The sequence below is a fragment of the Pteropus medius genome, unplaced genomic scaffold (assembly GCF_902729225.1).
Source record: "Pteropus medius unplaced genomic scaffold, Ma_sr-lr_union100, whole genome shotgun sequence".
In the NCBI taxonomy this organism is placed as follows: Eukaryota; Metazoa; Chordata; class Mammalia; order Chiroptera; family Pteropodidae; genus Pteropus; species Pteropus medius.
Window position 1 is genome coordinate 21074155 of NW_024340849.1, and position 17487 is coordinate 21091641.

A 17487-nucleotide genomic window follows, 5' to 3' on the forward strand; every position below is an offset into this window, starting at 1 on the left:
GTTAACAGATCTCTTTCCAGTGCAAATAGAACCAAAAATTCTTGAGAAACATTAAGAGATCCAGGAGTGGATGTTTTAATAAATACAGGCCTCACTCTCCCAGGTTCCTCACTCTCCTTTACCCGAAGATAGTTACAAAACTCAAGATGTTAATATGGTAGTTCCTATAATTTTAATAAGCAAATAAAAAAATCTGAAACTAGAACCAAATTAGAGGAAAAGTTAGACTATTTTTGAAGCACCCTATATTTGCTTCAGTGTTCAACCACGTGTCTTACCCTGGTGCACTGGCCTCTGGGAAGTTAACTGTCTGCTGAATTTTGTTTCCAGCAACAAAGGTGCCTAGCCCTAGGGAGCCTTCAGCCCTCTTTGAAATCTCACTGGTCCTAGCAGGAAAGGGAGGTGGGGATTACAGGAAAGCCAATGTGAAGCTATTTTTACTAGATCTAACACACCAAAGGCAACTTGCAAAATATTTTGGGAGCAGGATACAGCTTATTGCTTGGAAAAATCTGGAATCTTATAACAATAAGATGTATTAACAAATATAATCCATTTTCACATCCAAAAGCTAACTTGGGAGCTGCTCCAGGCACCATCTAATTAACTGAAGCAGATAGAAAAAAAATCCTCAGAAATTATCATTGTTTAAATACACTCTATTTTATTTTTGTCTTAAAATAGTTTAACCTTTATGCTACAGACTTATTTCAAAAAACAGAAAATCTTATCTTGCACCAAAAAATATATATATAACACTCTGTTTTATTATTTTTTTCTCCAAAGACCATTAAATACTAAATGGAAACAAAAACCAAATAATGAATGTAAAGAACCAAATTTTGTCTTAAAAACTAGAGTTGCACATTTTAAAACATTAATTCTAAGCAATGATTTGTCGTCACTGCATCGATTCCACACTGACACTCCAGCAACAGCAGATCTGTTAGCCACCAAGTGCACTGGTTCCTAGCCATACAATGGCTAACATTTCATTTTCACGGTAAGTGGAGCAAAAGGCTTCAATGACCTTTGTACTCTTTTAAAAAAACAAAACAACAAAAATATTTCCTAGTTATCCAGTGATTTTTTTTTAAAGATCACTACCCTTTAAAACTTGTTAAAAGAATAAGTACGTAGTGTTTTAAATAAAATGAAAAAATACAACAGCATTGGACTAAAATACGTGATTATTTTAAACAAACAGTGCACAATCTGAGGAAGTTTGGTTAGGGCGCAATCATTTTTATATATACATGGAAGTCACATCATACACATACCGGAAAACAAGGATTAGGGGCTCTTCGCCTTAATGAAAAAAAAAACCAAAACGAACTTTTAAACTAAAAGACAAAATGGTGTCCCCAGCTTTTTCAATAACTTTGTGACATAGTACAAAAAAAGCAGGCAACGTTCATTTTTAAGTTACCTATTGGTGCTAATCTGCTAAAAGTAACAATGAACAATTCACTAAAATTAGAAAATCAGACGGTTCATATACATTATTGATAATAATAAAAACAGAGTTTATGGGATGCTCAATTGTAAAGAATAATGGAGTCCATTCAGTCTGGCCCCTTCCATCAAAAAGAAAAGACGACTACTGGCGAGCAGCAATTACATGTTACAGAGCAGTCAGGATGATGCAATAGCTAGGTTCCTGCTCTGTGGTTTCAAATTGGGGGGAGGGGAGACTTAACCAAATTAGTGCCATGAACCGATCTGTGACCCAAGTGCATCATTTAGTAGAGATGTTATTCTGAACAATGTCTTGTGAAGCATAAAGAAGTATTTATGCTACCAAATGCAAAACTTTGGTTTAAAAAGATCCCCTTAAAAGAAATTTCAAATGTCACAGGAGCTGTTTATCACAGAATTTTATCATTTATACCTTGCCAGAAATCGCATCACCACTCTACCAGATCTGGCAATGAAAGAAGAGTTGGAACATAATTTCTCCATAGCTAGTGGGCGGAAAAGTTCCAACCAAGTAGGAGAAAAAGCTGACTGTCTCTACCGTCCCTTCCCCGTCCCTCTTTGCATGTTAATTTCTAAATCCCTGTTCTGGTGCATTAAGTCGGTATGTCAGGGTGCTGTAACAGGGATAGGTGAGGACAAAGTACAACCTGATATAAAATCAAAAGGCCAGAAAACAGCGTAGTTACAGCTTCACTCTGCTCCCAATCCACAGTGCACACAGCACATCAAAAAGAATTCTCTTTACAGGATGACTATTAGGGGCTAAAGAATGTATGTTATGAGAAATCACCTGCTGTATCGAACTGGACAAACATACTGTTAACAAAAGAGTAGGTAATGCAAAAACATTCTTTAAAACGGGGCTCTGCCCTGATACTGAAGACAAAATAAGCTGCAAAAACTTCAAGTCATATAATCCATTCTATTCTTTTCCCAATGATTTTCCTGGAAAACACAGACCAGAAATTGTACATTTCTGCTTTGTCTAGCATTTTAATTCAAGTCAAAAACAATGTGTAACAGTAAAATTCAATAAATTAATCCTAAAGTAAAATGTAAAGGTCCAAGGATACACCAGTAGTGAATTTGCAGACGGTCCTATTTCGCTCTGGCCTCTGGGTCTTTGGTTTTTGTTTAGACTGTGCCATGTGAGAGATCTGAGATATGAGGTGCTAAAACTGGAGGTTCATGATATTTTAAAAGCCTGATCTATTAAAAGCAGATTGACAGAAAAATTAAAAGTTGACGAAGAACAGACGCCAGATCAAATAAGATACTATCAGAGATCAAAGAATGCATGCTTGAATACGCTCTCATGGAAGAGATGTATGAAGAACTAAAGCAGCAGGAAGAAGGGTAAAGGAATAAACGAGTCTTTTTAAAACACAGAAGAAAAGGCCAAGCAGGTGGAGCCAGGCAGACTCTGATGCATGCGCACGCAGTGGGTGTCACTCATCTCAGTGGCCCTACAGCACCCAGCCTGCACAGTGCCTTATGCAGGATAGGCACTTGGTAAATATGTGTCCGCTGTATGAAAACTAAAAACGGCAGCTCTCATGCTCTTATAATAAGGAAGAGCCACCAAGGCATTTGGGGAGGGAGACAAAGGGCTTCAGCAATATTAAATGGTAAAAATAGAAACAAAAAGACCCCAAAAGCAAACAAAAACTGTGGAAAAACAAAAGGTGAGGTCTTCTAAGCCAATATTACTTCACTCCTCCTTGTGCACAGTACAGTGTTCTAACTCTAGGTATTGCTTGTAAAATAATTCACTAGTAACTACATGTCATAGGAAAAAAGGTAGTAACTAATGCCACAAACTCCAACACTGGCATTTCCTGAATTCCCTGAAGCTCCTACCACCTTTTGCGATTCCTTTTAGATACTGTGCCATTAATGTGCTTTGCATCTGGTTTCTTACGGTTTATTTTGGTTTTTCCACTTTTAGAAGGTAGGGGAGAAAAATACCCAAATATAGCATCTGGTCAACTTCAGCTCGAGTGTTGAACAGTTGTTGTACATACATCCTTCATGGAGAGACCAGTTCTGATAAAAGGCACTTTCCTCTCAGATTTGCAAGTGCCCATAGCCTTAAAAGCCACACAACTCTTTATATTCTACCTAAGTAACATGTTTTTATTTTCTCCTGCTATTTGCATAAACCAGGAAAAAAAGTTGAGGGGGATTTTTCTATAGATCTCTCAATATTCTCTTCACATGCCCAGAAAAACCTCAGGGTGGGTATGTATTGAAATGCCTCGGCCCCAAAAGGAGACATTTTCCAAAGAGTTATGAATCATTGCAACAAGGAGACCAACTAAGTCACCTCAGCAATATTTATAAACACAAAAGGGCATGTCAATTATATGTGTTGTAGGAAGTCAGCCAGGAGCAAAGTCAGGAAAGAAGGCAGAAGACTAAAGCTAAAAGAATAGTAATACTTCTGTCCTCTATTTTTAAGGACAGGTTTCCAAATGCACATGCCTTACTAGGTGCCAATAAGGACCTGACTAATATGTGTGCAAATGCCCTAAGGTGGGAGTGCCAATGGGTGGGTTGACAGTGGTCAAGTCTAGATATTAATTTTATTACACAGAAAAAATAAATATAAGATGCAAAAACTGAAATCCATTTCACCTGGTAATTAAAATATTACTCTAAAGGGAAGGCAGAGCTTCCTAAGATTAAAGGTCACCAAGTAAAATGAAGTTGTCTAATTATATTTTTCATTCTCATATTCCTACTGAGGGAAAGAAGAAATTCTTTTCTCTGTGATAAGTTATTTTCCTAAGTGACTTCTTTTAATTAAAAAAAAAAAGAGGGGGAGCAATTTCCCATGAGTTTTGATTATACAAATGCCACAAACAGCTTCTGAGGCTGAAGCTATGACAATGAACTTCCATGTCACAAAGAGGAGGAAGAGGAAGTGGAAGGGAACAGTGCAGAGGAAACACAGTGACATTGTATTACAGTAGGTATTTACGTCTGCTATCCTCATCCAAGGTAAGGTCAACAACTTCTGCGGGTGAAGCCCAAGTCTGCTGGGGAGTCACAGCAGTCCATGACTGTGCTTGCCGGTTGCTAACATACGGCGTGCCTGAGCCATGCTTCCATGAAGAAACACTCTGAATCACACCTCCTCGAGGATGGACACACCTGCAATTGAAAAGAGCAAAAGCATGGCTAACCATACCACAGGAAAGAGAGAAGGCAACATAGCTTCATGAGTACTGATCAATACTTTTATTAAGATCAATCTATTATGCAAGTTCATGAAACCAACAACCAATATCCTTCCCTTTTTCCTCCTTCCATGTCTGTCTGTCTCCCTCCTTCTCCTCTCAATTTAGCCTAAAAAAGGTCAAGAGTCTTGTCCCAGACAGAAACTCCTGAGTTACGTCTAGGTCTGCTACCAACAAATGGATAAGATAATGTTTCTCTGAACTCATTTAAACCTCTGAATCTTCAGGACAAGGCACCATATAAATCCAGAGAAAAATTAAGATGCCCAAACAATCTTGGTCCAAACAAATGAAACGGTAAGAAATATAGGTGAAACTTGTTCTTAAAATAAGTTCTATGCCATATTTGGTAATAATACCTTCAAAGGCAGTAACAGTAATAGCCTTTTACAGATTAGGTTTCTAAAGGTCTGTAAGTACTAGGTCACACATAAGGATCAATTTTCCTCATCTTGAGGGTCACAACAGAAACACTTGGCTAGTTCATCAGAACCAGTCATGTTTTAGTTCAGTCAAAGTAACAAGGCTCAAGTGAGATTCTCTAAAAGTAACAAACACTCAGTTTAGACTCCCTAAAAGTACTCTTATCAGAGGCACAGAACTGCCTTGCTAACAAATCTCGCCAAGACTTCACTGGAAGAAAATTGTTTCAGAAACACTGACATATTGAATTTCACATTCCGGTCAAAAGATAAGGCTGTGAGCCTCCAGTATGAACTGAGTAAGTTTTGATGCAAATGAAAGGAAGGCAGGCAGCTCGAGCTATCAATGCTACTTATGTCCTGACATCTAAATTACTGGCAAGTCCTTATGTAGCCTAAGTGAGAAGTGACAAGTGGCAGAATTCTAGTCACATAAACTAGTACAGTGAATCCTGAGCAGCTGTTCTGACAACCTATGTAGAACGAATGATGCTGGATCACTTGAGAATTTCAGCTTTGATTCAATACTACCTGCATCACCAAGTTCAAAAGATGATTAGGATAACAATGGAAACAGTTCAGTTGCAGAACTGCCCCCCAAAGACCTTAAGCTCCTGCAAAGAGGCCCTGCTCTTACAAAGGCTAGCCTGTAAACAGCTGCCTTACCAAGAGAGGTGAGGTGCTGAAAAACAGATCCCATGGGGCCAGAATGTAGATTTGTTACAGTATCAGAGGCCTGTCATCTGTTCAGAAATAAGTTTAGTAGCTACTAACCCAGGGGTTACTACATTTTCAAATGTAGTAAAAAGCATTAAATTAAGGGACATAAAATCCAAAATCTAATCCAACTCTGTCCAACCCATTAAGTATACTTAGATTAAGTGATCCCATAGTCTTAGAAGAATGTCAGCCAAAGGAGTCCATTCAACATTTATAGAAATGGTTTTGATGACTGATGGCAACAGAATACTAAATTCATTAAGCAGTTTCACCTCAACACTCCCAGCAAACCTATAAGGTAGACGTGGGAGTTATTACCTACTCTATAAATATGGAAAGGGGTTACATGACTTGCCCAGGCTCACACGGGCAAAGAAAGAGGAAAGGCCAAGGAACCCCAAGCCAGATCTGATTTCAGGTCCAATGCTATCCACAACATCATACTGTCACTTTACAAATGTGCATATTAAATTAGGTAAGGCAAGCACAGAGTCAGCAGAGTGCAAAGACAGGCCCAGGCTAACAACTTAAAAATATAAAGTTCTTCGACAGTTCAAAAGCTCATCTGTACAAGTACTAATTGAAGTACAGCTGGCTACAAAATTCAGGAGGGATTCAGGGAATGAATGGCTACAGAGAGTCAACGCACTCTTTGAGAGAATTTCTAGAAACATCTCTGAAGTAAAAGAGGCATTTAGTTCCAATTGTTACTCTGCACTGCTCCCTAAGTAATCATACAATGTAATTTCAGGTAGTTACTTTAAAAACATCTGATCCAATCTGTTCATTTTATAGAAGGAAAAAAAAAACCCAGGCCAAAAGACAGGTGCCCAGTTAAACATAGGGTCTTAAGTAAGTTAAACATAGAACTGGAACAAAATCCAGTCTCCACTGGAGAGTTTATTTTCCACTAAATAATTATGGCTTCTTTAGACTATACCTGAAGCACTATACTATATTTGACTTTCATTCAATAAACAGCAAAGCAGATTCTAGAAAGTGTCCAGAATAGGAGAGTGAGAGGTTTAGAGACCATATTTATTACTAAGGAGTGGCTGAAGGAGAGAAAAGAATAAGGAAATGAGGCACTTCTTCAACTATCTAAATTAGATTACTTCTGAAGTTGTTACAAATGGTTCCAGTTACCAGACACCAACTTGGGTTACTTTAAGCAAAAAAGATTTATTGGAAAGACATAGAGGCACCTCAAAGAACATGAGGATGATAGAACAAGCAGGCCTGACTCAAGCCTCAACTCTCGCAGTCTCTCCTAGTTCAAATTTTTAGATTCTCTGGAGAATGTGATGATTCCATCTTTAGTCAAAACCTTTCCAGGCCCTTATTAACTGCGAGTGGAAAGGGCATTTCCCAAAGAAGAGAGAATCACCACAGAAGGTGGCTACTCTGCCTTGTATAGAGATCTAGAAAGCAGAATAAGAACCACTTATCAATTCCGGGAAGGTAAGCTTTGGATAATCATTACTACACAATTATGGCACTACAAAATGGAGTGAACTACCTTTTAAAGGTTCAAGCAACTGCTGGGCCGTATGTCAGGATTGTCAAAGGGGATTCTAAGGTCATCAGTGACTTTTTAAGATTTTGAACAACACAGGCAAAACTTCCCCATTAGAAGTCAGAATAGCAGTTACAAGGGACGAGGCGAGAGAAGGTTGTGACTGAAAGGTGGTATAAAGGGGACTTCTGTTCTATTTTTTGATCTGAGGACTGGTTACTTTGGTATGAACAGTCTGCAAAAATTAAAGTGTACATTTATGACCTTTCTGTGCATGAGCCAATAAAACATTCAAAAATTTTTTATGATTTAATGACCTGAACCATTTTGTATATATGATAGCTAGAAGATGGATGAGGATAGAAAGAGGCTTTTAACACATTTTAAGTACAGGGGAAAAAGTTCAAGCTAGTATAACAAAAGGGTGCTGGAAAGACATTTCAATTATTTTATAAGATGGTGTACGTTACAGAATAACTTATACCAGACAGATAAGAAAAAAATGTTCAGGAGGAAATGGAACCGCAATTGTTATAAGCCCTACAGGGATGCCCTAAAAGGAAAAATGTGAAAGGCTCAAAATTTTGTAAGGCAACTAACATAAAGCACATACTTTGACGTATTACCACATATCCTTTTTCTGCATTATGAAAGATACAGGGTAGGAACATACTCAGCTATTTTTTAATTGGTCCAATCCATTTCTAGAAGATATAGGTTTTGCTCTCACATCTGCGTATGACTGCCTACAGGTATAAAACACAACCCAGCATCATATTTTGAGTCTTATAACCAAGAATATGCTAAGGCTTCATTTTTCAAAAAACAAACAAACAAAAAAACACTTTATAAACAATTAACTTTTGATAGGACAATCTCTGCTCTTCATACACTGAAATCAATAGAGAAGAAACTTCACAATGGAAAAAGAAAAAAAACACAAAAGAGGGCAGGCTCTGATGGTCAGCTTTTGATACAGTTAACTTACTATTCTAAGAAAACAGCATTAAAAATTAATCATTTTTGCTCTCATTTACAGAGCCTGAAGGTGACCTCTTAGATAACATTCCTATTTATTTTTCCTAACTAAGAATAAAATGAATCCTTGTGGCTTTAGGAAAATACTGGTCTGTCTCCCTTGCTTTTTTTAGGATTAACATTAGCAATTGATTCTAGGAAGTAACTACGTCTTAAATGCAAAAGCATCAATTCTTTTACTGAGGGATGAGCCAACATTAACACCAATGACCCACAGGACCAAAGACTACAGCTAAATGAAGTAAGGGTCTGATTATCACAAAAGCTTCAGAGAATAGGTACCACAAAAAAAACCTGTTCTGACACAGTTCCATGACAGAAAGGACTGTACTATATGGATTCATCCAATGAGGCTGGTAGAAGAAGAGAAAAAGGTTCAAGAACAAAGAAAAATATTGGCATGGAGGTTATAAATTAAAACTTCTAGCAAAATTAAGTGGCACAGAAGAACTGGAGATGCTGGCAAAGTCTCCAATCATTGGCAAAGAACATTTTGTGGAACTGGACTGTCCAACAATTAACATCTGGAAATGACAACATTTTGGTCAAGAGTTCATCACAGCAATACAAAGCAGCCATAAAAGATGCATTCAATCATTAGTTCAGAAAGCATGCTTTCTAGTCTGTGACTATAAGAAACACAGAAGCTAAGTGAACACATCAAAATCTAAAGTAAAACAGGAGAGAAAGATATTAACATGCAAGAAAAGAAAAACTGTTATCAAAAGAAAAAAAAGCACATCACAACTAGAATTAGTGAGTGTAAAACTCAACTAAAATGATTCTAAATATAGAAAATGGCACCCAACACAAGTCAGAGCAAACACAACCCCAGAGAACTCAAAAACCACGTCTGAATTTGTAAAAACTCCCAGAAAGCCCACAAAAGGTAGATTATCAAAAGAAAAAAAAAAAGGTAACTAAATCCAAACAAAACATCTATGCATGCAAATCAAATTAGAACAAAAAGACGTGGATCAAAACCTAAAACCTTTTTCCAAGCGATAACCCTGCCAGAAGCCCATCAATACTTCATAACTGCAACCCTAGACCTGTAAAAGAAATAAATTCCAGATGAGATACAAGCAGCCAAATGGGGCAATTCTGAAGTAACCAACAAGAAAGCCTCTTCCCTTTGCCTCAGTTTTTTATCTCAATGTTTGAAAGATTATCAGGCGTCTTCTAAAGAAAACTGCTGAAAAATTTTCAAGAAAGGCAGAGAAGTGTAAGTGAGACTCTACTCAGTCCTAGACCCAAAGACCAAAATAACAGATCCCCTCAAAATGCTACAAGACTCAATTCAAAGTATTCCAAGAGGATCTGTTAATTCTACATTCCATTGTATGGACACGTTAACCGCCGTTGAGATTTCAGAATGGATTTGTCACCTCCAAGACAGGATTTCCCCAGGAATCAAACCAAAGGATCAGAATGAAACTAATCTTTATGCTTCAGAGCCTGTAAGAAGAAGTCCTTGAAAGTAATGTTACAAGAAGTCATTTAAAATGTAGTCAGCTCAGTACAAGAGTGGAACAAACACATCTAGAGAGCAAAATGACAATCTGGATAAAAGACTTAACAAGTCCAAAGAAGGGTATATTGGAGATAATTTGTGTGTTGTGTGTTGGAAGTGAGGAGGGACTCAGATTTTAATTTCCAAGTTTTAGTGAAACTATGATGATAATTTTAACCCCCGATACCAAAAGTATTGGTTGAAAATGAAGCAAAAGATTTAATGATGGAAGAAAAGTTGAACAAAGAAGCTGAAAAGAAAGGTAGCTAATTCTATAATATTTCTAGGCATAAAAAAATAGTAAAGAGGGGAGACCTGGTAGGAGTTAACAGAGAACTGGACCAAGTGATATGTCTCAGGAGAATAAGAGATCAGGTAAATAACACAGGTTATTACCTACTCTTTCCTACTTAAGTAGGAACACATGAGTAACAGTGAATTAAAATTTGAATTATAACAAGAGGAAGTTGGTGAATGGATAATGTGCTCCTGACACAACTGAAGATAATTTACCTACATCAATCTGTCAATAGGCAAGGTAAGTTTTATAGTAGGGAGTCTGTATAGCATAAAAAATACTATAATATCCTGACGGGCTTAAAAGGATAATAATGTCTTCTATATTATAAGGAACAATGGTGAAATAAACTAAGGACAGACATATGCTGAGGCAAAGGAAGAAATCAGGAGTTCTTTGTTTATCTAATAGATAAGTCAGCTTGAAGGCAACAGATAGCAAAATGGAAGAGAACTTAATAGAAAAAAGTTTTTGATTAAAACAGAAAAAAGAATGAGATTTAAAAAAAAAAATAATGAAAGAATGAAAAATTTAACTTCCCCATATAAGATAAGGAAATAATTGTTACCAAAAAAAAAAAAAAAAAAAAAAAAAAAAAGAAAAGGCAGCAGTCATACAGGCATATTTATGATATCAATATAGGACAGAGAATGAAGTGCTAGGAGATACTAATTCTGATAAAGAGAACTGGCTCCTCTGGGGGAGATGACACCTCAAACTATGACTTAACTCTATATCTTTAAAGTCCCAAGTATTTAATTGAAAAATTCTCTCAGAGTCAGTTTTCATTAGAAAAAAGTACCCTCAATTTATGTACATGTGTATTTTGCCCCAACTCTCCACTCCTAAACTCTTAATTTTACATCAACGGAAGAAATGCTGGTGAATGTTTCATTACCTTGCTAATCAAAGAGTAAAAGCTTATCTAAGAGCAAGGTAATGAAGACACTGAGGAAATCAGAAAACCACAACTTAACTCTAGTGACATAGGAGAAAAGTTGTTTGCTATATAGAGTATGGATTTTCCAAAGTCTAAATTTTTGTTTTTTATCAACATGGGTGTGTTAAAGGTTCTTCAGGAATATCTCTGAGAGGGCTGCAACCAATTCTTAGAAACATATCTTAAAGCAAGAGCCAGTAAATTTTTTCTGCAAAGGGCTAGACAGTAAATATCTTAGGTTTTTGAGGGCCTTAAGGTGTTTGTTTAAACTTCTCAACTATGCCACTAGAGTGCAAAACCAGCCACAGACAATATATAAACAAACAAGCATGGCTCAGTTCCAATAAAACTTAATTTATGGATAAATTTTATTTGAATTTCAGATAATTTTCATGTCACAAAACATCATTCTTTTTTTGACTCCTCTCCACGCCTGCCCCCGCCCCCCGACCCAAAACCATTTAAAAATGTAAAAACCATTCTTAGCTCAAGATCCATAAAACACACAGCAGGTCAGATTTGGCCAGTGAGCTATAGTTTGCTGACCTCTACCTTAAAAATGCCAAACTTCATTAATTATTTTCATAATACTACAATACATAATAATACTAATTGGATGCCCTGTAGCTTTCCTTTTATCCTAAGATACAGGAATCCCAAGTCACATGAATATCACTAGAAATACACTGTGCTAGAAGCAGACCAAAGTAACTTATAAGTTTTAATGAAAGACAAGGAGAGGTGCTCTAGGAAACAAACCGAAGAGGTATATCAGATGCATATTTTCCCACTATTTGCTGCCAATGTACTTCAAGATAAAGTGAAAGGCAAGAAAATATGAACAAGAGTGAAAAAGTACAGTGATAACTAAAAGAAAAGTCTGTCAAGCAATCTAGACAAGAAAAGCATAAGTTCTAGTTCACATACACGTACAGTTGAGATTTTCTTGATATAAGACAATATGCAACATATTTTGAAACTCATATCACGTCTAATGAAAAAGTGTTTCTTAAGGTAAAGGATGCTAAGAGATAGCTCCCACCATTCATGCCAGCCATACTATGAGGCCTACCATTTTCTTTTTACTTGTCTTCTGGTCAAAATAATATCCACAATTCAAAATATCAGAATACGCCAATTAATATCCTACCTTGCATGTTCCTGAACTCCCACAATCTCCACTTCACTATCTGAAGAGGCAATATTAATTTCTTCATTGAGTGGTACATTGCCAACAGATGTCTTATCACTTGCTAGGAATCCTGGATCCAAATGACCTGAGAGAGAAGGGGGTAAAAATGAGCACATTTTGTCTCACAAGCAGCAGAAGCAACTCATTGACAGATTTTTCATCCAGGTTTATCACAGAAATAGAATGGCCTTGTGAGAGCCTGCCACAGTGAAACTGTTACCCATTTCAAACGAGCCGAGGCAGTGTTCTACTAAAAAAAAAAAAAAAAGTTTTTAAAAAATTAAACAGAATGCATGCTCAAAGCTAAAAGAAAAAAATGTTCAAACAACATGGAAGTACATAAAAGTAAGAACTCCCAGTCTTACTCTCCAATATTCCTTAGGAGAAAAAAACCTGGAGTACTTCGGTTAAGTATGTGTATCTAAATATAGATATATATAAACAGTGATAACACTCCATATTTTATTCTATAATGCTTTTTGCATTCAATTGCAGTCTTTAAATGATTCATATAAGTTCTGTCACCATTTCGAGGGCAATGGAGTTCTCTACTGCTTATCATGTTAATAGAACAAAATTCTACCGGAAAACCACAAACGCATAAACGGAGTAAAGAGAAGTAATCACTAATCATATTTATACTGGGATGCTTTGTGAAAGATTTAATAATTTTCTCTAAATTTTAAACAAATTTAACAATTTTCTCTAGAGGAATGCAGAGTTGACAAAATCTGACCCCAAGCTACACGAAAAAGGGAAGATCACAATTTTTGCTCTGAGCAACTAAAACATAACCTGTATGTTGCTGACAGTTCTCATTAGACAGACACAAACCACATAATTCTGGAAAAGCAAAACAGTTTGTGGCACTGGAGCTTTTACAGAGTTGCAACCAGTACAAATTTTCATTTACCTCTTAAAGGGCATTTTTATTTAAATATATTGTCATCTGATACAAAATTCTTTCTCCATATTTAAAAATCCTTTGTGACACCTCATATGAACTAAACCAATGCCAGTAAGATTTTATGCGCATACAACTCTCCCTTCCCCCTCAACTCATTCATTCTAATGCTTCAAGGTTATTGAGAAACCTTGTACTTTCACACTCTTGTCAACTTTTAGTGTAACTCTTCTGAAAGTTATAGGTATTCCCAAAGCAAAAGCCTTACAAGCCTTTTTATATCATCTGACCCCGTAATCTCACCCCTGACAATTCAGCCTAAAGGAAAAACTTAAAGCATCATGTTATGATGCCCAAAGATAGTCACTACAGTGCTATGCAGAAACTGAGGGAAGTGTATGAACATGTAAGTATCACACAGTAACACTAAAATATACGTACCTGCTAGGTAAAAGCTGCGAAAAGTAATCAAGTTTGAATATAATTATGGGTCTTTTTTACAATTCTTTAATATTATTTTTACTTTTTTCTATTGAAAATAATGCATATATGAGAAAACAGAAGATTAAAAAAACTTAAAATGGATTCCAGATACAACTGGTGCTTGAGATTATATTAGTCTGCATGAGCTTGTTAACCTTCTGTATTAAAGAATAATCTAGATAGGATTCTATGTGGCACTGGCAATGGGCATACATCTTTGAACCCTACAAGCATACAAGATAACACACTAGATAAAACCCAGTTTTGTTAAATCTATGGTGGCTACTTAAATGGAGTTTGGTTAAGTCTACATTTTGTAAATCTAGATTCTTGCTCTGACTCCAATACCTTGCTTGTGGCCAAGTCTTTTATCCAATTTCTATTTCAATGCTGTAGTTATCACTATTGTCTTGTATACTACTGTACCTCTAGGAAGGAACACAAATTGACAATCTTTTTCAACCTTCACTTTGTCCACATTCAGTATTTCCAACAGCCTTGCTTTGTGCAACTATAACCGTCTGCTTCATGTATTTGTTCCTACAATACTTGTTTATGACATGCTATGTACTGTGCTAAGTGCTAGTAATACTATGGGGAACAAGCCAGGCACAGTCTCTACCCTCAACATGCTTGTAATATATTCAGGGATAATAAAAAGCAGTTCATTGCACTATGGCTTGAAAACTGCTCTGACAGGGAGGTAAAGAGTGCCTTGGAAAAGTACATTAGAAGAGGTTATTTCCCAGACTTAAGGATAACCAAAGAAGCTGAGCTCTCAGAGAAGAGTAGGCACAGGTGAGGGGAAGGAGCATAAAGAACACTGTGTTACCCTTTAGGGCAGGGGTCCCCAACCCCCAGGCCTGTTAGGAACCAGTCCGCATAGCAGGAGGTGAGCAGAGGACAGGCGGGCGGGCAGGTGAGCAAGCAAAGCTTCATCTGTATTTGCAGCCACTCCTTAGTACTAGCATCACTGCCTCAGGTCCACCTCAGATCATCAGGCATTAGATTCTCATAGGACCTCTGGTCCCTGGTGCCAAAAAGGGTGGGGACCGCTGCTTTAAGGTACAAAAGTTTGGTGAGATCTTGAGTAATGGTAGGAAAAAGAGAAATGAGGGTGGCAAACTCAGTAGAGGTCAGATCATTGTGAGTCTGGACCTGACCTTGAGAAGTAGAAAGTCACTAAGGGATTTAAGTAGAAAAGTGACATTATCAGGTTTTCTATTTTTAAAAATTTCCTTTTAGAGTACAGAAATGGAACTAACAGCAGAGCAAAGAATCCTACAGGCAAAGAAAACAACTTGACTGCTGTAGTTTCCTGGGTGAGAAATGATTATGGCTGAACTAGAGAAGAAACGAAATGGGGAATATTCTGTGTGTGTGTATGTACAGAGCATTAATAATGTTGGAAATCAAAGAAAAGAACACAAGTAGTAAAAAATGATGTCTAGGTTTCTGATTTAGGTAACTGGATAGTTACAATGCCATTCAGTGTATCAATGACTAGCTGAGGGTGGTTGCTTAGGACATGATGATGACATGCCTCTGAGATGTCCAACAGGCAATTGGAAGTACTGTTCTAAATCTCAGGTCAGAGAGGAAATACAGATTTCCTAAGTCCTCAGCAATAAGTGGGAAAGTAAAGGTCATCCCGTGGAGCGAAGGGGGCCTAGAACAGGACCGAGATAAATGCCAGTCATTAAGGGATGGACATAGGAAGGGGGTGCTCACCAAGGTACATGAGGTAGAAAGAAATTCCAAAGATATGAAGCCAGGACACCAGGGAAAGAGCATTTCTAGGAAGAAGTGCTTACCAATACCCAAGAGAGCAGGCTGATAAGAGAAGGGACTAAGTAAAGCCCACTAGAATCAGCGATAAGATACATGGCCTTGGCAAGAGGAGCCTGAGAGGAATAATGGAGTGGAAGCCAATGCAGCAAAGCAAGCTTCAGAATGAAAGGGAAGGAAGAGCTGACAGAGGTACTGAGAGAGGAAGATGGGTTTGAGTGAGGGGGATGTGTATGTACGTAAAGTTTTTAAAGATGGACGAGACCAGGTCATAGCCAGAAAAAAGCAAACAAAGAGGTTTGATGACAGAAGCTGAAGTACTCTTGACTTATGAAGAATGTGGCAAAGGCATCTACAAAGCACAGGTGTGCAGAGGATAGCAAGGTAGGGGTTTAGAAAAGTCAAGTGCCGCTATGAAGAATGCTGCCTAAAGAAAAGCGAGAACTGTTAGGCAGCACTGAGAGTCAGAATGAGGTTGTAGATTAGGAAATTAACTTGACTCTTAACTGTAACCATGTGATTTTTCTCCAACCGTGCTTAGCAGTGTGACTACAGGCCCCAAGTGTACCACCAGGGATCAGACTTTGCCAGCTAGGTACAAGAGGAAAGCCAATTATACAAGAAGCTAAGGATATTGGCAAAGGAGAGTTGGCCTTATATATGCCAGACAGGGAAAAAAGTGAAGCTAGTAGGGGGGACTGATAAAGGACTGGCTGATGGGTTCAATGAGGCAGAACAGCGTAGTGGCGGTAACAACATAAGAACACAGAAAAGAAACCCAGTGGAAAAGAAGAAAGCATTTGGAAGAGGCAGAAGAAAAACCAAGGGCTATGGGAAGTAAAACACTGTATTTCCACTCACGTGGCCACTCATTAAATACAAGCCTCTGGAACCATCTGTTTGCCTCTCATCTTATCTTCCACTCTATTATTCCCCTTTGCCTCAGCCATCCATTCCTCACCTTCCTACAACTTTTCCACTATCCTCTAAAATGCCAGCTCCATGGTAAACCGCACTGAACTTTTTCTCGCCTCCTTGTGCAAACCTGACTTGAAAATGCCACCTCCCCTACAGTCCTGTGAAGCTGCTTCTACAGCTCAGTAAATGACTGTCTTCCATCTTCACATACCGATACCAGCAGCCCACATCTTCCAGGATATTTCTCTTTCACTGTACTACACTGACTCCAGGGCAGTTTCACTCATTCATGAAACGTTATTGGCACTTGGCTTACTCGCATGCTCTCTCTTGCTCTCTCTCCCCGCACCTTTAAGTCTTGCTATCATTATTATGCAGTATTGCATGAATACTTGTTTATATGTACAACCACCCCCAAATTCTCTATGCCTACTCACTAAGAAGCAAGGAGCTGAGCCTCAAGAGACACTTAAAGCCTCTTGTGGTAAGACTCACAGCAAGGGCTCAGCCCCTATCATCCTAAAAATAAACAAGCTAATTGAATTAAACTAAACTTAAAGGGCAGATTGTAGGAGTCATGGTCGCTATAACCCAACTCTTCCTCCTTGATTACTCAATGTTTTTAAACAGTAATTAAGAAAACACAACGAGAACATGACAGAATAAGTTAATTCTTAGTATCTCTGTGCCCAATTCTATCTCCATAGCTCAAATTTATAATCCCAACTTGTGAACTGCTCTGTGAAATGTTTCAGTCATTGATATTTCTGAATAACCAGTCTTCACTGATTACGCCCTTCATCCTCACCCTTCCATCTACATAGCCTCATTTCAGATCTGAAAAAATCACTCTGCCATTTTTAAAGGGGAAGAAATGAAAAATGACTATGCTGATTTGCTCATGATTCTGTAATATCTTAAGAGTAAGGTAACCATCACCAATATTTAAGGTTCTCCTAACTTTATTCATCCATTATGGGTTCAAAACTAATAATTTATATATTGCTTTCACATTATTAGAGCAATCCAAACCA

The 17487-nt window shown here is 37.6% G+C and overlaps 1 protein-coding gene across 5 annotated transcripts in view; it reads right to left on the bottom strand.

Annotated features, from left to right (window-relative positions):
* Positions 1-638: 638 nt before the first annotated feature.
* The window catches only part of ARK2N (arkadia (RNF111) N-terminal like PKA signaling regulator 2N), a 62842-nt gene continuing 45993 nt past the window's right edge, over positions 639-17487 (bottom strand). For all 5 annotated transcript variants that reach the window (XM_039842461.1, XM_039842465.1, XM_039842473.1 and 2 more), the window contains 2 exons: positions 12319-12445; positions 639-4635 (listed from right to left, as the gene is read on the bottom strand). In XM_039842461.1, coding sequence (XP_039698395.1) covers positions 4446-4635; positions 12319-12445 — 317 coding nt within the window. In that variant the 3' untranslated portion in view covers positions 639-4445. The remainder of the gene's footprint in view (positions 4636-12318; positions 12446-17487) is intronic.